Source organism: Microcebus murinus, chromosome 3, assembly GCF_040939455.1.
Source record: "Microcebus murinus isolate Inina chromosome 3, M.murinus_Inina_mat1.0, whole genome shotgun sequence".
Taxonomy (NCBI): Eukaryota; Metazoa; Chordata; class Mammalia; order Primates; family Cheirogaleidae; genus Microcebus; species Microcebus murinus.
This window is the reverse complement of record NC_134106.1, coordinates 35,233,429-35,255,827: the sequence shown is the minus strand read 5'-3', so window position 1 is coordinate 35,255,827 and position 22,399 is coordinate 35,233,429. Positions and strand designations below refer to the sequence as shown.

The following is a 22,399-nucleotide window of genomic DNA, read 5'->3' as shown; positions in this document are numbered from 1 at the left end:
TGCAAGATTAATAAGGATTTATATGAGGTGATTAAGCAATAACCATGGAGTTGTTGGGGAATTTTTGGTGATGAATGGTTAGCTGGCAGCATGGCCTGAGCGGGGGACTGGGCTTCTGCTCACACAGGCTGCTTCTCATTCCAAGACGTCAAACCCTTGTGGAAATCAGCTCATTAATCCTTCAAGTCCCTTCCTTCCCCTTTTCCCTCCATCCCTCCTTGATCCAGTTCACTGTCTCTCATGATGCTAAGGCAGTTTACCAACCACTGAAGGAAAACTAAACTGACCCAGGCCAGGAATGGAGTAAGAATAGGAGTCCGCCTCTGTCCTGGAAAGGCTGGCTGTGGGTGCCATGAAAGAGGATCTGGGGTAGTCCCAGATTGCTGCCCAGTCTACCACGCTTGCTATTTGCAGATTCTATCTCTGGATCACTTATTCACTTTGGTTGAGAGTTGTAATTGCTATTACATTGGGCTTAAAATTTTTCAGAAATGAATTTGGTTATCTCCTTTTGAAAAAAAAGTTTTTTTTTTTTTTGAGACAGAGTCTCGCTCTGTTGCATGGGTGAGTGCAGTGGCATCAGCCTAGCTCACAGGAACCTCCAACTCCTGGGCTCAAGCCATCCTTCTGCCTCAGCCTCCCTAGTAGCTGGGACTACAGGCATGCGCCACCATGCCCAGCTAATTTTTTCTATATATATTTAGTTGTTTAATTAATTTCTTCCTATTTTTAGTAGAGATGAGGTCTTGTTCTTGCTCAAGCTGGTCTCAAACTCCTGACCTTGAGCCATCCGCCCACCTCGGCCTCCCAGAGTGCTAGGATTACAGGCGTGAGCCACCACACCTGGCTGGTTATCTCCTTCTTTGGTTATAAAGGGGGTAGGGGACGTGTGTGTGTGTGTGTGTGTGTGTGTGTGTGTGTGTGTGTGTGTGTGTGTTCCTTTTAGCAAACTTAGTGCACTAAATGGACTATTCAAATTAAGTGCAATGGATGATGTGATGACCAGAAAGAAAAATATGTCTTACTAAAATTTTTTTCACCTTTTTTCTTGATTGTGAATGTAGTATGGTTTATCATAGAAAATCAGTCAAGTACAAAATTTGGAAAACAGGAGAATAAAGTCTAGTCTTACCATAATCCAGCGGAAATCACTATTACTGGTTAACAGTTATATGTAGTTACTTCATCTTTTTTCCTTTTTATTTTTTGCTTTTTTTATCCTGTCGAAGTCATAATATATATATATATATATATATGCACACATATGTTATAGCTTTCATTTTTCACTTGATTGTATCACAAAAGCATTTGCTATCTTTATTATGAAAAGCTACTTATGGTACAACTACTGTGGAAAACAGTATGGGGTTTCCTCAAAAAATTGAAAATAGAATTACTATATAATCCAGCAATTCCACTTCTGAGTACATACCCAAAAGAATTTAAAGCAGAGTCTGACATAGATATTTGTACAACCATGAGCATGGCAGCATTATTCATGATAGCTAAAACATGAAAACAACTCAATTGTTCTTTGAGGAATGATGAATGAATAAACAAAACGTGCTGTGTACATACACTGGAATATTATTTAGCCTTTAAAAGGAAGGAAATTCTGACAAATGCTACAACATGGATGAATCTTGAGGGTATTATCTAAGTGAAGTAATACAGTCACAAAAAGATAAATACCATATGATTCCAGTTATAGAAGTTATGCAGAGTAGTCAAATTCATAGAGATAGAAAGTAGAATGGTGGTTCCTAGGGGCTAGGGGAAGGAGGAAATGGAGAGTTGTTTAATGGGTATAGAGTTTTAGTTTACAAGATGAAAAGAGTTCTAGAGATTGCTTGCACAGCAGTGTGAATATACTTAACACTACTGAACTATATACCTAAAAATGGTTGAAATGATACATTTATATTATGTATATTTTATCACAATGAAAAAAATTTTTAATGAAAAATATTTAAAACAGAAAAACTTTTGTACCCTATCATTCCTCCAGGGTCATCATTGTCCTGACATTTTATGATAATTATTTCTTTGCTTTTTTTCCTAGTTATACTACCTGTGCATCTCTAAAGATAAAATACTTTTGCCTGTTTTTGAATTAGGAAAAAAAATCTTTAAAAACATCATTTGTTGAAATTAGCATATTTTTGTCACTTGAATAATCAGTCATTAAGTTTACCTAATCATGGTTCTGTTGCTGGCAGTTCAGTTTGTTTCCCATTTTCTAGTGTCACAGATGATGTTCCAGCACATGACTCTGTGTGTGTATTAAGGTATGTGTGTATGAGTGTGTGTGATTACGGGTTATTATCTTTAGGCTTGATTTCCAGAAGTGGAGTAAATTGATCAAGGAGATATGAAAATGTTTAAAGGTCTTGATATACACTGCCAGGTTGCTTTCCAAAGGGATGTTAGTTCATCTCTCCACCAACAGTTTATGGCAGACCTCCACCAAAATTTTAACTAGGAGCTTAAAAATTAAGTTAAGGAAACTTTTACTTTTTGAATGCCTACTCCGTGCGAAGCTTCATTTGAGAAGATTTGTAAATATTATTTCATTAACTCTTCTCAAAACTCCCTTAAGTATAAGAAAATATTCTTTTCTACAGTGTAAACAATTGGGGAGAGAAGCCCTGTGTACGACACCCAGTTTAGTTAGCACTTGAGTTTGGCATGAGTTAACAGGTAAGTCAAAAGAGTATAGATAGTTCTTCAAATTTTTTACTTCCTATATCACAGCACAGAAACCACCTTACTTCCATGTTTTATTTTCTCTGCTTAACAAAGTGTCTCCCCCTGGGCTCTCCTGGATGCAGCTCAGGCCTGGGCGTCCTGGGCTTACAGCCAGAGGGGACACACTGACAGTGCTTTCAGTCACACTGGCCATAGATGTGTTTTGTTTGACTTGTACAGTGTTTAAATTTCTTTTTTAAAATGACTTGTTGGGATTTAAAATCAGGAAATTTCATAGTAAATCAAGATTTACAACTTCTTGTGAAAAACTGGAAGATCAGGCAACACTAGGCCCAAATTCCCACATGACCACAATGGGCCAGAGCTCAGTACTGGCCGTCTCTCTTGATGGAGCACGTCTCATTAGTTACCTGCTGAGCTCCTATGGAAATTGGAGTTTGTGACCCTTGGTATTGGTATTGGTATTTATTAAGTACCAGATTGGCTGATGGTGAGTGTTTACTCCAGGCAGTAGTTCTCAATGCTCATGGCTGCATATTAGAATCATCTGGAAAGGTTTTAAAACCTACCGATGCCAGGCCCCAGTCCCAGAGTTTCTGATTTAGATATTTTAAGTTATGTCAATTGCCCTCAAAGGTCCCATTTAAACCTGAAACTCTGGTGTGGTTAATTGTCCTGAAAGCTCATGGCACATTTTTTTTTGTTTGTTTGATATTTAATGATATTTCTTTTCTAGTTACTTACCACTGTACTAACGAGGACATTTTTATTTTTTGGTTATGAGGCTTAAATAGAATAGACTATACCTATATGCCTTTATTCAATAAGTATTTATTGAGCCCTGCTGTATGCCAGGCTGTGTCAAATACTGCAACTATTTATTAAAACCACTACAGTGTAAAGAGAGCAAGAAAACAGAGCCTTATAAAATAGAATCACAGACCTAGAATTTTAGAACTGGAAAGAATCATGAAGTTTACTGTAGTCCATTCTCACCCCCATGCATATGGAAAACTACAGCCCAGAGAGGCCAGGTAATCTATCCATTTCACACAGCTGGCCAGGAGTAAGATCCTACCTAACAACTACTAACATGTATTGAGGACTTAGCTCCCAGCTCCTTGCCAGGCTCTTTCTACTGGAGCACACTGCCTCCATATGTCCGCTCAGTGTTTTTATGTCAGGGCTTTGAATAGTGGTAACTCAGGGGTCCTCAAACTTTTTAAACAGGGGACCAGTTCACTGTCCCTCAGACTGTTGGAGGGCCATTGGAGAGTGTCGTGCACATTCCATGCATGCACACTGTGGGCCCAGGACAAGTCAGCTGCTATGCAGGACAGGCAAGGGCAACAAAAACTCTCGGCAGGCCAGATAAATGTCCTCAGCGTGCCACATGTGGCCCGTGGGCCGTAGTTTGAGGACTGCTGGTGGTAACTTAAGCATTCTCCAGAACAGTGCTTTTCTGAAAGAAAATGTACACACAATTCACCTAGGAATCTTGTTAAAATGAAGACTCATTCACTAGGTTTGGGGGCAGGCCTGGGACCCTGCATTTTTAACCAGCTCCATGTTGATTCTGATGCTGCTGGTCCCGGGACACAGTGCATATTTTGAGGAGCTTAGGTCACAGAGCCAGCCACTATGATTGTCCAACCCCCAGTTTGAAATATTCCCACCTTCATGCTGTCATTCCCAAGGGCTTGTGGTTGAGCTTGGAACTATAGGAGAGGGCTGAGGCTATGGAAGGGATTAGCCCAAGATTCTCTTCCCATCTACCTGGGACGCCCTGTGCTAAGGGGCTGCATGCCCCCAGGCTTTCTATGGAAAGTCCATACTCCTTGTCCAGGCAGTCATCCCAGTGGCCTCAGTGCCTGGAGTAGGACAGTGCTTTGTTGGCATGCACTGTTTATCTTTTTGAAAAGTAACAGTCTGATATTCTGGTGAGAAAAACAGCCTCTCCCGAATATAAGAATAGTCCCAAGGTTACTAGCAAAGCAACCTTGGGAATAAATTTTTGAATAAAATAGTGTTGATAAAGGAAAAAGATGGTAGAGGGAGGTGAATGTTTGTGAAAGACCTACTCTGTGTACCAGACCTAATGTTTTGCTACCTCAAGTTAATTCTGATTTCCAAAAATTATTAATTGTCTGATCCATCCACTTCCCTATTCAGCTTCCCAGCAGTGTCCTCATACCCCATTCTCTCCTCCATGCTGCTCCTCAGCTTTCAGCTGCTCCATCTCCCCATAAGTACTTTCAGTCACTTCCCTCTCTCCTCCCCTGTCCACCCCCTTATCACACTCACTGCTAGTCCCCCTTTTCTCTCTAACTGGTCCCCACTGAGCTGAGTGGTGTGCTCCTTGAGGGCCTGTGGATTTAAATGTGTAAGGAAAATAATGCTTATAGAGACAGAGCTGGGGCTTTTGTGTGGCAGTCCCTGTTTTTCCCTAGGGGGTCTGTGGCCAGCTGCAGAAGTTCTGGTTTAGGATTCTGTTTTGCTTTACAGCAGCTGAAGACAGCATTTATTTTCTAACCACCAGAGTTATTCACATGAGAGACTACATTTCCCAGGCAGAAATACTGGAGTTTATGTCTGATTCCATTTTCCCCCTGTCCCTTAGCCCCATCCCAAATCCCTCGTGGACTGCTCCTTTCTCAAGAAAGAAGTCCTTCTTTTCCAATGAGTTGAAATGAAAGGAAGCCTCAGCCCTATGCCACAGCTGCAGGTTGCTGTTTCAATTCCCTGCCTTGAAATGAATCCAGTCCAGAATGATTATTAAAATATTCAGAAGGGCATGTAGCATTTTAAGGCTATCATTTGTGGTCCCTGCCAAAACTTTAAGGGAAGCAAGTCTTAACAGAGATAGTTAGTCACATAGCAAGTTTCCAGGCATTGCTGGGGGTTGTGTTTTGCTTTTTGGTTTGTTTCTTCTTTTCTTTCTCCCTCCCCTTCCCCCTTCCTTCTTTCCTTTTCCCAGTATCCCCAACCCCCTTTTTTTAATTTTAGAAAAAAAAAGGGAGGGGTGATAACTGCTTTTCTTTCAACCCCAAGATTTTCTTGAGGGCAGAGAGGTTCTCACTAGAACCCCTCTTTAATCCTCCCAGCACAGCCTATTCAAAGTCACCTTGCGCCTCATGCAGATTTGAAAGTTGAGAAAAATGAAGTTGGTGTATTTTAGACCTAAGCTTGTTGACATTTGTTCACTTCCCATTCAGACTTCTTAGGAATGTTAAAGGTCATGATATCTCAGGATAAGATCCTATTTGTATTTTTTAAAAGAAGCATTAAATTATCACATTTCAACTCAAACAAATAGAACAAGGTACAAAACATTTTCTTCATTAAAATAGTCCCTTTAAAAACACAGCCTCAAATTTTGAAGGAATAAGCTGTTTGAGAAGTGAAGTTTGAAAATATATGAAGTATTTCTTGTTGGCAGGCTGAGCTTATGGAAACTAGTCTGGGTAAAAGTAGTCAGACATGATCAATATATTAAACTGAGCCCTTGAGCAAGTTGCCCAAGATCAAAGCTTCTTCGTATTGTGGCAAGAAATAAAAATAGTTCTTTTACACAACTGCATACCAAGAATTCAACCCCCAACTGCTGATGCCTTATACTTATAAATATAGAAATCTACAGACCTAACCTGAAGATGGCAATTAGTCCAATAGAGGGCTCAGAAATATCTGTCTTGCTCTACTTGTAGCTGTTGGCTTATTGGGATATTGCTGTTGGAAGATTTGGGCAATGTTGTCATTGCCCAGTTTGCAGGGGAGTGCAGGCTTTAAGTGTCCTCAGCACATTCTCATAATATTATGTAAAGCCCTAATCGAGTGGGTTATTTTTTTTTCCTTTAGCATGTAACATGTTCCATCTTTTGGATAAATCAACACCTCCATTACTTTCATTGAGCCATTCCCAGTGAATGAAAGCCATTTCAGATTCATAGATGCTACAAGGCAATGCAGTAGACACAATAGGAATACAAAGATGAATGATATTGTCTCTAAAATAGTGTAAGACAGATGTGGATTTAATTAACTATAAACAAGAATTGGGTAAATGCTGGAATTATTTAAAGTGTGTTGTGGGAGCTGAGAAGGGAGAAATAAATGCCAGCTTGAGAGAGTAGGACTGTCAAAGAAGTCTTCTAGAGGAGGGAGACGTATTTAAAGGCCAGGTGAGATTTAACTATTAGATAAGGTTTTCTTAGATTGGAGAATGAGTGAGGTTATACTGGCATAGAACCTTTGTTACCAAGTTAATTATGAAGGTGGTATTGCCCAAGTACAATGAAGGAATCTTAGTACAGTCCTCAGCCTTGTGGGAACCACATTAGGCATATGTAATGGGGTCTATGTTGTCAGAGTTTAGTTGTGGTCCAATCTAATTGAAAAGAGAGAGCTTATGCACACAAAATGATTAACCAACTGTGAAACATATATGAAAGTACATAGATAAGTGTAAGAGTTCTGAGAAGAATGTGGACTGGGATAATCCAGGGAGGCTTTCTAGAGAATTTAGAAGAGGGGTATGATTTGGGCCTTAGAACAGGGGTATGATTTGGAAAACACCATAAGTTTTTGGCAAAGAACACGTCAAGATTGTGAACATGTGCAATGGCATGCTGGACCAGTGAAGAGATAGAGCTGAAGAAGAGATGCTGTGTTTTGGAGAGCAGTGCAAGATTTGATGAGACCAGTTGTGGTAGCCCTCAGATGTCAGCTAGAGGCATATGGACTTGATCTAAGAGTTAAGAGGAAGTCAATAAGCTCTGGCTGACACTGGTAGGTAGGCTGCTATCTATATGCACATGAAATACACTGAGGAATACTTTAAATCTTTCTAGCTTCTCCTGGTGGTCATAAAAGCTTCTAGTGTCTCCTAATGGTTTACAAAAAACTCTCTAGTAGCAGACAAATAGCTCTCTGTCCCTGTCACCTGGAAGCCCTGTTCCCTGCCTGGGCAGTTAGTAATGGGAATAGAGATATTTGTATGCACTTGAGACCACACGGCTTTTGTCTTTACATTACTAAGAGGACCACAGAACCACAGAATTTATAGCAGTAAAGGGAATTTAAAGATCATCTTATCCATTGGAATTCTTTCTTCAAACAGAAACTTGCATGGAAATTCAAGGTATTGAAGATAGTAGAGAGGGTAAATATGGTTGAAGCTGGGATGGGTGCCTGAAAACCCACTGGCCTGGCTTCCCTCCCATTGGGAGCCCCAGAACAGACTCCCTGCCAGTGATCTAATCCAAATTTATTTATAGAAGAGGTAATAGAAACAAGAGGCCAGCGTCTTCTTCCTACTTAACAGATGTGGCTAGCTCAGAAGATAGCTCAAGTTAGGGATGTGAATAGCAAGTTTGATTTTTGCCTCGTGACCTGCTTCCTTCCTTTCCTGCTGCCTGATGATCCTTGTACAAAATATTGCAACCCCAACTATGTCCTTAGGCTGCCCAGGGTCCCCTCTCAGGAGCTACCTCCCTGGATAGGGCTCCATGCTCCAGACCTTCTCACCGTTAAAACTTAGTTGTTCTATCCCAAGTCAGTGCAGAGAATAAAAAATAAAAAAAGAGAGAAAAAAAACTTAGTTATTCTAGACCCTCTTTCCTCAGAAATCTACTGTCAGCTGGCTGGCTGCCACTTAATCTGACCAATAAGTCATGCTAACATGTTACTATTAATAAAGTCTAATATATGAATAAGTTAATTCTCCTGGGTCACGCAACTTTTTCAGTAGTGCTTGTTTGGAGACAGTACCTTTAACCTAAGTCAGTAATTCTGACTGTAGGCTCCACCAATGCACAGACCTGGCAGGAGCCCTTGTCTGCCCTCATATTGAGCTAACTCAGCCCTAGTACATTTGCTGTGTGTGGCCAGGGTTTAGGCCACCTGAGAGAGGCCGTCTAAAGCCTCACTGTTCTGTCCTTCTCCCCAGCTGCTGGTGATGGCCAGGCTTCCTCAGCATTTGGACTAGCCCTGGGCCTCTGGGACTAACATCTTCCCATGAAAGTTCAGGAGCTCCCCGAGCCAGAGGGGTCCTCACCAGCTCACAAGCCCCTGTGTTCCTGGGTGACCACAGGAGATTCCCATCTAGAGGTGCTTGGTGAATGGAAAGCCTCTAGCCTGAAAACACACTGTGCTAAACTTGTGGATGAGCAGAGTATACTCGAGGTTAGCGGGTCTGAGTTCTGGTCCTGGCTTAACTGTTAATATTAACCAGCAAGGTGTGGCCTATAATTTCTTTAGGCCTCGTGTTTCTTATTTTGTTTTTTATTGTTGTTGTTGTTTTAAGAGACAAGGTCTCACTCTGTCACCTAGGCTGGAGTCCAGTGGCACAATCATAGCTCACTGCAGCCTTGAGCTCCTGGGCTCACGTGATCCTTGGCCTCTCAAAGTGCTGGGATTATAGAGATGAGCCATGGTACCTGGCCTAGGCCTCAGATTTTATCTGTAACGTGGAAAGCTCTAAAATGAGTGTGGGGAGAGCATGGTGGGTAATGAATATGAAAACATAAAGACACTAAGCAGATATAGGAAATGTCAGTTATCAAATAATAAAGACCCTATAGACATAATCAGCCATGTAGAAAATGTGTGCTTATGTTGGTCCTTACAGAAACAGCTGTGCTTGGAGCCTTGCTTTTCACCAGACTGTTTACTAGGATACAACACCACAGTGTGTGCTTGCAACCCAAAATACTTTAATTGCTTAGCACAGTGTCACTTTTCATCTGATTACGTTTGGAACACTTGAATACAATTTGTTTTTCTAGAAAACCTTGATTCTATTTTTGGCTTTTACCCTGATCTGGGGTGGGTCACATGATATGAGTGACTTTGCTGATTTGTAAACATGAGAATAATAATGCCTGAATTTTTTCCTCTGTTAAGAATTTTATAAAGATAGAATATGAATATTTTTTGAAGATAAAACTTTTTTTTGGAGACAAGGTCTTACTCTGTCACCCTGAGTAGGGTGCAGTGGTGTGATGACAGCAACCTCAAACTCCTGGTCTCAAGCAATCCTCCTGCCTCAGCCTCCCAAGTAGCTGGGACTACAGGCACACGCCACCATGCTCGGTTAATTTTTCTATTTTTAGTAGAGACGGGAGTCTTGCTCTTGCTCAGGCTGGTTTCAAACTCCTGACCTCAGGTGATCATGGCTTGGCCTAGGGTCCTAGGATTGTAGGAGTGAGCCACTGCGCCCGGCCAAGATAAAACTTTCAATAAAATGCTGTTGATATTATTATCATCATCATTATTACTATCATTGCCAGGGCTAATTTCTAAGTGTGTGCTTTGCCAAATTCACATTACCACAGTTCTGTTGACTGTGCTGTTAGAAATTCTCACCTTGTGATTTATATGGACTTTTCATGCAGCATCCAGAAGTTTTTATTCACCTTACCTATTTATCTTTTTTTATGTTCCTAGGGAGAAAGTAGTGTTTGAAAAGAAAGGAGACTTCTGTTAGCATTCAAATATAATAATTGAAGCTATATATCCTCTAAGCCCCAAACTGTACAATAAAAGTTTTCTTGGATACTACTTTTCTCCCATAATTCCTAGCACATAGCTTATTAAGTTATTAACCAGCAATTTCTCTGGCAGCATATTAAACTTTACTTTTAAACAAGTCACAGAGGGAGGGAAACACGCATCTCTCATAAAAGGAATAAAAAACATACACCCTCTAAAACAGTTTCCCCAGGCTTTGAACAAATCCCAAGCCCCACACAAGGTCTCTTTTTCATCATTTTCTGCACATAGCTTGAGTGTTAGTACATTAATGAGAAAAAGATGCCTAATAGAAAGATGGAAAAATACGAGGGCCTCTGGGGGTGTGGGAGGCTCCCTGGGGGTGCTCTGAAAAGGCAGGTGAGCCTTAGTGGAGAGAAACGGTGAAGCCATGGCATTGAGGTTGTGGGCTTCCTCTCTAGCAGCAGCATTCCCGGGGGAAGCAGAGGAGGCTGTGTCTTTGACCCTGACCTGAGAAGGGGACCCCAGTGCCTTCTGCAGCCTGCTGGGGCCTTGCTGAATGCCTGCCCAGAACCCCGATAAAGTGATTAAAGCCCTCTACTTTCACAGATTCCATCCCTCAAGAACAATACCTGCACAAGGGAAGCCCACTGTGTTTTGTAGTACATGGCCGCACCTTTGATCACTCTCTGGACAGACTCCCAGCTCATGGTCTCTTGCTTTGTGCATGGCCACTCAGTAAGAATTCCCTGTAAACTGGTCAACCACCAGAGCAGGGCATAGAGGATGGCTTCACTTTAAAAGGAAAATCCAAGTAGGAGGGCTGCAGGGCAGCTTATACATGTGGGTGTGAGTATAAACACTTGCAAAGCTCCAGACCAAGAAAGGCTGGGTGGATGTCAGAGCATACCATAAAAATGCAGCTCTGCCGTCACACTTCCCCAGGGGAGGGCAAGGTAAATGAGCAGTCTCTGGGAGTCAGCCAGGCCCTGCATGCTGCTGCCAGCTGGCCCTGCGTGCAGAGCCAAATTCTCAGTGTTACAGTGTGGGGAAATAACTTGTTTAAAAATATATATTCTACAATTCATGACCATTTGGCAATTTGGTTTAAACAAATCCCCCATTGTTCCTCCAAGAATGCCATGGGATGATTACTTGGCTGGGGGCTGTGGTAAAAATGGAAATCAGAATGGCAGAGGGAGGTTCTTTTTATTTAATTTACACTTCCACATTTACATGGCTTAATGTTGCCTACATCAAAGAAGTACCTCCTAACTCCTGTCTGCAGCAGCTCTTCCTTCTATAACCGAATATAAGGAGAGGCAGTGTCTGGTTTCCAGACAGCTACCAGTGCAGTGACATGAACTGCCAGGACTACAAAGATGGCCACTGGGGTCTCTGGGAGCAACAGAATATCCTGGGTTGAGTCAGCCATTCAGCTTGTTCTCGGAGGCTGTTTGCCAGATGGCTAGTTGAGGAGGGTTTCCTAGAGGACAGGTTTTGAAGAGGGTTGTAAATGAAGGGCATGGAGTGGCTGGACATGTGTCAAGTGTAGGGACCATAACAGGATGTGGGAATGTATTACAGACAATTTGCCCCTTTACCTCTTCTACCATTTTCCCTCTCCCATTCTTCCAGCCTCTCTTCCTCCTCCCTTTTCCCCCATTCCACTTCTCTCCTGCATTCTCTCCCCTTACTTCCTACCTACCTTCCCTCTCTTTTTCTGGTTTTCTTCTTCCCAGCCTGTTGTAGGCCTACAGGTGGTCCCTAAGATACTGCTTCATTAACTCCACTGCTGCCTCCATGGCAAGAAGCTGCCAGTGCTTCTTGCTCATTTGTGGTTGAGAACAGAAGTGGTCTGAGCTGCTTGCATAGGAGCTGAGATTGGAGGAAGAGCCCAGTGGGCTGGGATGAGCCCCTGCTGGGACTTGAGACCTGACTCATTCTAAGCCATAAGTCATTCTAAGCTTCACCTGTTTGATTTTCTGGAATTCCTTCTCTTTCCTTTCACCAGCCCAAATCCTTCCATGTCTCCAGACTCCTCCTCTATGACGTTCTGTCTGGTTGTTTTATGTGTATTTTGTTTTCTTCCCATATATGCAAGACCATAAGCTCTGCAAGGCCAGAACCTTATCCTCTCCTTCCCCTTTCTACCCCAGTTACAATATCCCTCATCGTGCTCAGTAAATATTTCTAGATTAATCAAGTTAAGCCATGCATCAAATCAGGATTCTGGGAGAGTAGCTCCTTGGGAACTATAGTGATCCAGACTCTGACTAGTTCAATTCCTTGACTTAGAGACCTTAACAGACACTAGCAGCCTAAAGCCAGAGCAGCTGTTTCCAGCCCTCTGAAGATAGTAGTGAATTCTTCTGCAAGAGTTTGGTATGCCCAAAGTGAATTGTCTGTCTCCTCCAGGAGCCCATTAAGACTTCACAATATTGAGTGGGGACCCAAACTCTCCAGTGTGACCTGAGTTAACAGGGTCCCACTGGGGTCTTCATCGTGTGGAAATTGTGGAGCTCTGAAAGGCACTCCTAAGTTCTCCCATCTTGGGTCCTTGCCCACTCATCCTGTATTATTTCCTGCTGTCTCTCCCTGACCACGTAACCTTAGCACTTACTATTCTGTAAACATGTCATGTGCTCAGGTCTTTGGACATGCTACTTCCTCTGCTGGCATCACTCTGCCCCATGTATATACATACAAACACACGATACACATACATTCATGAAATCGTGCAGTTTGAAATTTTAATAATATCTATATATGAACAGTCTGTAAAAAAATGCCACAGAGAGGGAACTTACTCAAGGTTTAGCATATTTAATTTCAAGAATAGCTTTCAGGCCGGGTGTGGTGGCTCACACTTGTAATCCTAGCACTCTGGAAGGCCATGATGGGCAGATTCCTCGAAGTCAGGAGTTCGAAACCAGCCTGAGCAAGAGCGAGACCCCATCTCTACTATAAATAGAAAGAAATTAATTGGTCAACTAATATATATAGAAAAAATTATCCAGGCATGGTGGCGTATGCCTGTAGTCCCAGCTACTCAGGAGGCTGAGGCAGGCTCAGACCACTTCTGTTCTCAACCACAAATGAGCAAGAAGCACTGGCAGCTTCTTGGCCATGGAGGCAGCAGTGGAGTTAATGAAGCAGTATCTTAGGGACCACCTGCAGGCCTACAACAGGCTGGAAAGAAGCAGCCCAGGAGTTTGAGGTTGCTGTGAGCTAGGCTGACACCACAGCACTCACCCTAGCCTGGGCAACAAAGCGAGACTCTGTCTCAAAAAAAAAAAAAAAGAATATTTGCTTTCAGCAAATATTTCAGCATATCCACTGTCATTTTGGATACCAAACATAACCCTATTGATAGCATTTAGTATAATGTAGGGTAGCTTATTACCTGGAAAAGAAAAAAGTTAGTCCAAACAATTATTTTATTTAAATTGTTACATTTCATTGATTATTTACTTCTTAAATCAAAGATAACTTATTAAACATCTATGCTGGCCAGGCATGGTGGCTCACGCTTGTAATCCCAGCACTTTGGAAGGGTAAGGCAGAAGGATCACTTGAGGCCAGGTGTTTGAGGCTGCAGTGAGCTATGATCAAGCCACTGAGCTCCAGCCTGGGCAACAGAAAAAACCCTGTCTCCTAAATTCATGCTGAGTGAGGACTTTATAGAAACCCTATGTATAACAAAAACCTTAATGAAACAGTGCTCACCCCTTACTACTTTGATACACTCTGATTATATTTTCCTCCTTCCTCCTTCCCTCTTTTTCTAGTTCCTTTCCCCCACTCCTTTTCCCCCTCGCTCCCCTCCTCCCTTCCTTTCTTCCTCCCTTTCTCTCTTCATCCTTCATCCCTTCCTTCCTTCCTTCCTTCCTTCCTTCCTCTGTTACTTGTCACTACCCACTAGTTGATTTCATAACCAACTAAATGAATCATAACCTGCAGTTTGAAAAACACTATTCAGGACTCTAAGTTCCTTGAGGGCAGTGACTATGTCAGTGAATCATTTCATCTTCATATTTCCAAACCCTGGCATTATTCCTGGCTCTCAGTAGCCTTTTAATAAATGTTTTCGGAATGAATAGGCCTCAGTTAAAAAGATCTGCAGTCACTGGGATTCCGGAAGGGACAGGAGAAGTGAATAATTTATCGCAGACTTCCCAAGAGCTCCTGCTGTCCTCTAGACACTGGGGCCTTTGTGGACGTGTCTGGGAAGCCTGCTCTCTCTGCCTGCCTTCTGCTTCCCCCACCTTCCAGGAGCAAGGGCAGGAGGTTTAATGAAGTTCAGAGATTTCCCAAGGCAAAATCGTATTAATCAGGTTCTCAGTGGATATTTGTCAAGGGACAAATGATAAAAAAAAAAAAAAAAAAAAGTAGAAGAAAGCAAGATTCTTAACAAGGCCTTCATTTCATCTTATATGTGTAAACTTAGTCCCCATAGTACCTGATTCCTTCTACTCCTTCTAAAGCCACTATTATGCTTTTTTCAGCCCATCTGTTAGACCCTGACCACTTTTGATTTTTTTTTTAATGCTATAAATCTTCATTATACTGTGCCCCATGCCAGGATTTTTCCATTTGGGGGTAGAAAAAATCCCCAAGCCCACCAAAACCCTGTGGCTTGGTTTCCTGTCCAGCTGGCTTGCTGTTCCTTAGGATTTTATTCCCAGCATCAAAGTGGCTTGACAGACTGAGAACAAACCTCTGGCTCACCCTGAACTCACAAGTGTACCATTTCCAAGTCAGAACAAACACCAAGTAATAGCAAGAGAAAAAGAAAGAAAAAAAAATTATTTTCCTGACTTAGACGCCAGTTCAGAGTGAAGCCCAACTCTGTGACTCCAGACAGGGATGTTATGTGGCTTTGGCTGTCCTCAAGGGTGGAGCCATGAACAGTGGGCTGCAGGCCAGAATTTCTCTGAGAGTCATCTCGAAGGAGAAGCCATGGATGTACTCTTTTGTGGCCCCAAATCCTCTCTGTTTCCTGGAATCCAAAAGCAGCAGCATTTTAGGGAGGCTCCCATGATCTCAGTGGCTACATCAAGCTTGGCCCCAAGCCTCATGGTTATGGGAGCAGTCAGAGTAGTTCCTGAAGTGTCCCAGGAGGCCAGCAAGGTCACCAACCTGTGCCGGGTCTAAGGAAGATGCAGGACGCTTCAACCTGGCAGAGGGTGCTAAAGAGTGCCAACCTTTCCTCTGTTCATTTAGAAATTTTAAAAAATATATTAACTTACTAAAAATCTCATGGAAACCAGGCTCCTCATCACACTTGAAAGCCAAACCAGTTTCCCAACAACTTCCCTTTATGATTCTTATGGCTCCACAGAAAACCAAAAAAACATTTGGGGCAAGAAGCTATGACTCTGTGAGGCCACATGGGAATAGGCAGTAAATTATTACACTAAGGAACAACCCAGGTAGTATGAAGTATCCCATCACCTGAAAGCCTGGCCTGCCTTGCTCATGTTTCTACCTTCTCAACCCATTCCCTAATCTTTTCAAGCTGCCTCTCCCCTGGTCCCTGGACAGGCCAAATTCCTGCCCACATCTTTTGCCTCCTATCAAAATGCCCTTCCTTGTCAACTTAGTCTATCCAAATTCTTTCCTTTCGAAAAATGGAACTGTAAAGTACTAGAAGAAAATATAGGAGATTTAAAAATCTTAGAGAAGAGTTGGACTTTGTAAGTATGTTGTAAAACCTAGCAGACATAAAAATATTAATATATTTCACTGCATAAAACTAAACATTTCTGAATTGCAAAAAAATTGTTAAGAAAGTTAAAAGACAGATGGCAAACTGCAAAAACATATTTGTAACACATGTGGCAGACAAGGGGCAGATTTCCTTAACATACAAATCAGTGTGGAAAAGACCAACAATAGGGGATTTGAACACAGTTCACAGAAAAGAAAATTCAACGAGATACTATTTTTCACTTATCATCTTGGCAAAGTCAAAAAGTTATAATGCACTGGATTTGCCAGGTTATGGGGAAACAGGAATTCTTAGACACTGTTGGTAAAAATGTAAATTGGTGCTGTCTCTTTGGAGAGCATCTTGTCAAGATAAGTGAAAAACTTATTAATAACTATGCAAATACCTTGACAAAGTAATCCATCTTCTAGGAATTTTGCCAATGAGTATATATCCATATGCACAGAATTAATGTACAAATATATTTATTATAGCATTGTTTTCAGTAGCAAAGTATCTTAAGCAATCTGAATTCTGTCAGTAGGGCGCAGATACATCCATGAAATGGAGTAGTTTATAGCCATTAGAAAATGAGGCAAATCTCTATGTCCTTAATAGAATGGTATCCAAAATATATTAGTGAAAAGGAGTACTGCTCAGAACTTAGTAGATAGGAAACCACCATTTATGTAAAAATAAACAAGCTGTAGCCATAGATAGATGCTTATAAATGAATAGAATGTACCTAGAAGGATATACTAGAAAGCAGTAGTAGTGGTTGCCTCAGAGGAATAGAATGTGGGAAGCAGGTAGAATTATAGAAAGGGGACTTCATTTTCACTACATGTCCTTTTGTACTGTCTGAATTATTTTTATACTGTGTGCATGTGTTACCTATTTTTTAAAACTAATTTTAGCCGGGCGCGGTGGCTCACGCCTATAATCCTAGCATTCTGGGAGGCTGAGGCAGGCGGATTGCTCGAGGTCAGGAGTTCAAAACCAGCCTGAGCAAGAGCAAGACCCCGTCTCTACTATAAATAGAAAGAAATTAATTGGCCAACTAATATATATATAAAATTAGCCGGGCATGGTGGCGCATGCCTGTAGTCCCAGCTACTCGGGAGGCTGAGGCAGAAGGATTGCTTGAGCCCAGGAGTAGGAGGTTGCTGTGAGCCAGGCTGACGCCACGGCACTCACTCTAGCCCGGTCAACAAGCGAGACTCTGTCTCAAAAAAAAAAAAAAAAAAACTAATTTTAAAAAATATTTTTAGAAACTAATTTTAAAAAATAGCTAGGCATAGATTTGAAGTTAGGCTAGACTCAAGGTATACGTGTAAACTAGTGGTTTCCATAGGTAGGAGTCAGAAAGCATGTAGATACTATAAGTGAAGCAAGATAGTGGGGCTGTGATGGGGAGAGGCAGCAGCAAAGAGACCTTGATACAAGACAGTTCTGGTTTAAATCAAAGGTGTCTGATTTATATTTTTTTTTTTTTTTTTTTAAGGCTGGTCAAGTGGAGCAGTGGGAGTGGAGAAGGAACAAAGGAATCTGTAACTGGTTGTGATCAATTAGTTGTAAACACCACTGCACTCGGACCAACCTGATTTATATTTTAAATGAGCATATGCCAGCTCCAGGATATGGGCAGTTGAGGATAGAGGTGGGAATAAACTTAAGAGGAGTGGAAAAACTATTAATTTACAAGGAATGAGAAGATGGGTTTAGGGATCAAGCCAAATGGAAATCCACTAGCTGGAACACTTGTCCCAGTTCCAGTGTCATCCTATACTTTTATGTTGGAAGTAGAGGAGAAGGCAGGAATGAACACATCTGGATTATCTACCATGGCCAAGCATTGAGGTGGGCATTTTAAGTTTACTGTGCCACATTGAATGCTCACAGGGACTCATGGTGAGGCTGTCTTAGGCCATTTTCTTTTGTTATGACAGAATACCACAGACTGGGTAATAATAAAGAAAAGACATTTATTCAGCCCACAGTTCTGGAGGCTGGAAAGTTCAAGAGCATGGCAGTGGCATCTCATGAGAGTCATTCCGTGGTGGAAAGGTAGAAGGCACAATCGAGTACACAAGGCAGAGAGAGGAAATCAGGCCACTCACTTTTATAACTAACCCACTCCCAAGATAACAGCATTAATCCATCCCTCATGACTTAATCACCTCTTAAAGACTCTGCCTCTCAACAATGACAATTAAATTTCAATGTGAGTTTTAGCAGGGACATTCAAACCATAACAGAGATGATAAAGGTGATAATATAATTCCTATTTTACAGGTCAGAAATCTAATTCAGGTCACAGAGATAAGAAGCAAATCCCAGACTCAAATCCCAGTCCCTACTGTTTTTACTATTTGTGCTGGATTATTAGTACACCAAAGAGGTTTTGGCTCTTTTCGTGGTCAGTATGAGCTGAGACTCAAAGTCAGAGCCTTCTAGCACTATTATCCAAAGTCCCTAGCAGGACACAATGGCTCATGCCTGTAATCCCAGCACTCATGGAGGCCCAGGTGGGAGGATTGCTCAAGCCCAAGAGTTTAAGACAAGCCTGAGCAACATAGCAAGACCCTGTTTCCAGGCGGCGTCGGGGGGGGGGGGGGTTTTAATTAGAACAAAAAGAAAGTCCTTGTTCTTCCTTTTGTATCTAGATCCCCCCAAAATCTGAACCCACTTACTATTTCTACCATGTGGCTCAAAGAATAAAATAAGCCACTCCATTTATTGAAAGAAGAAAAATTCCATTTATTGGGAAAAAAATGTCAGCTCCAGTGTTTGGTAATTTCACACGTTTGTTGTTCAGCTTATTTCAAGTCCATAGATATGGTTTGAATATGTGAGTATAATTCTCCTTTTCCAAATTACTAAATCAGTAACTTTCATGACCAATTATTTCCCCTCCCCCAAATTTTTCCACTTAAGAGAAGAATAACAGAATATCATTTCCTCTCTACCTTTTTGTTTTCAACTATCTTGGTTTTTGTTTTCAATTTATTTTATTTGGAGCCAGAGCATAGATTTTTGTCTATTTTGTCCACGCATATCCCCAGCTTCCACCATAGCTCAAAGATTTCAGTTTCTCACTTGAGTTACTGATTTTCTTGCCATGAGTGACCATACCATCTTTTTTTAGCATTTGCCATGACTGCCTAAGCCTCATGAGATGCCTGGTAGAAAATACCCATTATCTCCTTCCTGTGTCCCAGACCCCAGGGAGAAAAAAATATCAATTTTTTTCTGTTCTTTACCTTTCTAGGCAAAATCCATGTTTGGTGACCAGAGCTGTATATATTGATATTCTCTTCCTGTTGACTTGCTGCCCCAACAAAGCCACAAAGGACAACCAGCCAGGTATGATTCATAGTTAGTTGTATCATATTTTGGAATGGTTACAGGTTCTTGAACTGTAGGTGGGGTTTTTGAGTGTCTCTGCCACGCACTCCCCATCTTCTACTTCTGTAAGGCTAATCACACATCAAGATTAAACAGTGTCATATAGTTCTCTCATAGAAGTTTCTCAGGGAAACTTGTCCTTGTTTACTTGGAAGTTTGGTGTTTATTTTCTGGTTTGTCATTCAGAGAAAAGTGTGAACTCTACTCAGATACCCATTTTCTTTGAAAGGTTATCATTTTCAATAACTGAGAGTTCATGCTGTGGCGATAACTGAGCTGGGCTCATTTGATTCTTGAGCCTGAATCTTTGAGACTCTATACTCAAATCTACCCCTACACCAATGAGTGTATGAGTTGCTACTTCATTCTCTTGACTTTATACGTGTTTCTTGGTCATATATGTTTCTGGGTATGAACCCCAGGTTCACATACAATTGTTGTATTTAATCATGATCCACAAAGTGGTTTTTCCCCCTCAAAGGAAGAAGGGCAACTCCAAATAAAATTTTTTTGATGTGTTTATATAAGAGGCCGCAGGAAGTGCTGTACATGAGTTCCAGGCCACAGACTGAAACTGATTTTCATCAACACAAGCTGGAATGCAGGGTAATGAGCCTGCAACTGGTTAAAATCAGCCTCTTCTAATTGATTAGGCCTGTCTAAAGGAGGCTACAATTACAAAGTCAGATTCTGAGTACAAGCAGGCCAGGGCTTTCCTCTGTTACATTTAGTCTGTCAATGATTTGTTGTCTTCAGTAAATACATTCAGGCTGTCAAAGTCCAGCTCTGTCCATATGGAACCCTGTTCCCAAATTCAAACCAATTTAAAATGCTATGTGGGGGATGGGGGAGCGGGAAACCGCCTCACCCTGATCGCTGTATATTAGCCCACAAAGCCCCAGTGGCCATGCAGAGGTAATAAGAACACGATAGACTTTCATCAGCTCCACATCCCTGGGTAGGAGTAGCTATTGTATCTGCTTGGTAATATAGGATCATTGAGTTTTATAGCTATAAAACGGTCCCAGTTTATGCCTCTTGTTCCAGCATTAATAGTGCCCCATTTTACTCTTGAAAGCGTCCAAGTTCACACAGTAAATTACAGGTCACCCTAGCTGTAAGGGACCTCAGAATTGTATCCACTTTAGTTTACACTTGAGTTAACTGGGATCCAGAGATTACAAAGAGATTATGAATCAAATGTTACCAAGTAAATTGTTTTAGATTTCTACCATTTCTTTCAGTTCCATATTCCATATAGCTTTATAATACCTCTCTTCTTATGACTGTAAGGGGCCTTGGCCATAACAGAGTTGCTCACTGCTTACAAATCCATTCATTTGGATTCTGACAGTTTTGTGGTTGACTATAATCATTAGTTTATTTGAATTGAGTTTTTTTTTTTTGGCTTATTCAGTACCATTATTCCTTATCTAGAAGGGTTAACCCTTAAATGTTGTAAAATATCTTCTTCTCTCTTCCCCAGCCATCCATCTTTTACTGATAAGCTGGGCTCCATGAAAATGATTTGGCTTTTTTGAACCATCCTTTTCTCCAAGCTCTTAACATTATTTAGTGTTTATACCCTACTCTTAACATTATTTAGCATTTATACCCTATTTAAATGTGATCATAAGCTGTCTTTCATTACTCAGTATTATTTCACTTGCATCATGTATTATTCCTCTTAAAGTTATTACTTTGCAGAGTAAGTCATGTTGGAATGATAATATTTTAACATTTTGGACTAAATTGTAAAATATATTATTAAAATTAATTTCACCTGTTTACTTTTAAAATGTGACTACTAGAATAGGAGGAAAAAGATAGAAAAAAATTTTTAAAAAGTAAAACTGTCATTGAAATATGTGAATTTATGTGGGGCGCGGTGTTAACGCCATTGCAAGATGGCGCCGGCTTTCTGGTCACGCCGATACTACAGGACTGATAAACAGGGTGAACCGCGCAGGTGTAGGGGCTTTTCCTGTCTCATCAAGTATGCATATGAAGGATCTTAGCTTGGCCTATCAGTAATAACCCTCGCGCGCTCTTAACCTATCCCCATCACTTCCCCCCTTCCTTAGAGTATATAAGTGTGTGAGAGCTTGTGCTCAGGGTCTTCCGCATCATGTAAGTCTAAAGGGAACCCCATTAAAGCACTGTCAGAAGAACTCCAGTTGCCGCGTCTTCCTTGCTGGCGAGGCGGGCGCGACAAATTTAACTATGTCAAGTGGAGAGATCTGAAAAATTATTAATGACTTGTCATAAAAACCAAAAAGTTACATTGAAGTAACATTACTGATGATGGAAAAATTGTGGCTATTTGCATTTTAAATTGCATATATTGGCCAGGTGTGGTGACGTATGCCTATAGCAAAATGCCATCTATCTATCTTTATGAATGTGTGTGTTCATATAATACATCCTTACAAATAATGGTAGCAAATTTTCTTCCTTTGAGGATAGAGTAGATTATTGGAACTAGCCAAATATCAAATAAAATGGCAATTAAAATGGATACCATTGTTTGGGATAAAAATAAACTATGAGCTTAAAGTAGTGAAATCTATTCTTGCGTGTTTCATAAATTGTTTCCAAAGGCAGTTTGAGCAATAGATAATTATATCACCAAATGAGGTGATCACTTATTTGAATGTGTAGATTTCAATATGTTTTCAAAATAATGTCTTGATATTATAGTGTTACCTTGTAAGCTGTTTTGAAAGAACGGACCATGTCTTAGGTCAGGGGTCCTCAAACTTTTTAAACAGGGGGCCAGTTCACTGTCCCTCAGACCATTGGAGGGCCGGACTATAGTTTTAAAAAACTATGAACAAATTCCTATGCACACTGCACATATCTTATTGTGAAGTAAAAAAACAAATGGGCAAAAACACCCACAATGTGGCCCTCAGGCTGTAGTTTGAGGACGCCTGTCTTAGATTCTCTGTCATCCAGCTAAGTACATAGCAAGCCCTTATTTAATGGGTTTGTTATAAACTGATTGAGTGAAATACAGTTTTTGTCAGTTTTTAGAATAGTAACAGTTGTTATCAAGGTACAACAAGTCTTACTTAA

General features: G+C 41.1%; 1 protein-coding gene across 3 annotated transcripts in view; it reads left to right on the top strand.

The window, feature by feature from the left end:
* The window catches only part of THADA (THADA armadillo repeat containing), a 325,009-nt gene that overhangs the window by 236,012 nt on the left and 66,598 nt on the right, over positions 1–22,399 (top strand). For all 3 annotated transcript variants that reach the window (XM_076000708.1, XM_076000709.1, XM_020288594.2), the window contains one exon: positions 19,185–19,279. In XM_076000708.1, coding sequence (XP_075856823.1) covers positions 19,185–19,279 — 95 coding nt within the window. The remainder of the gene's footprint in view (positions 1–19,184; positions 19,280–22,399) is intronic.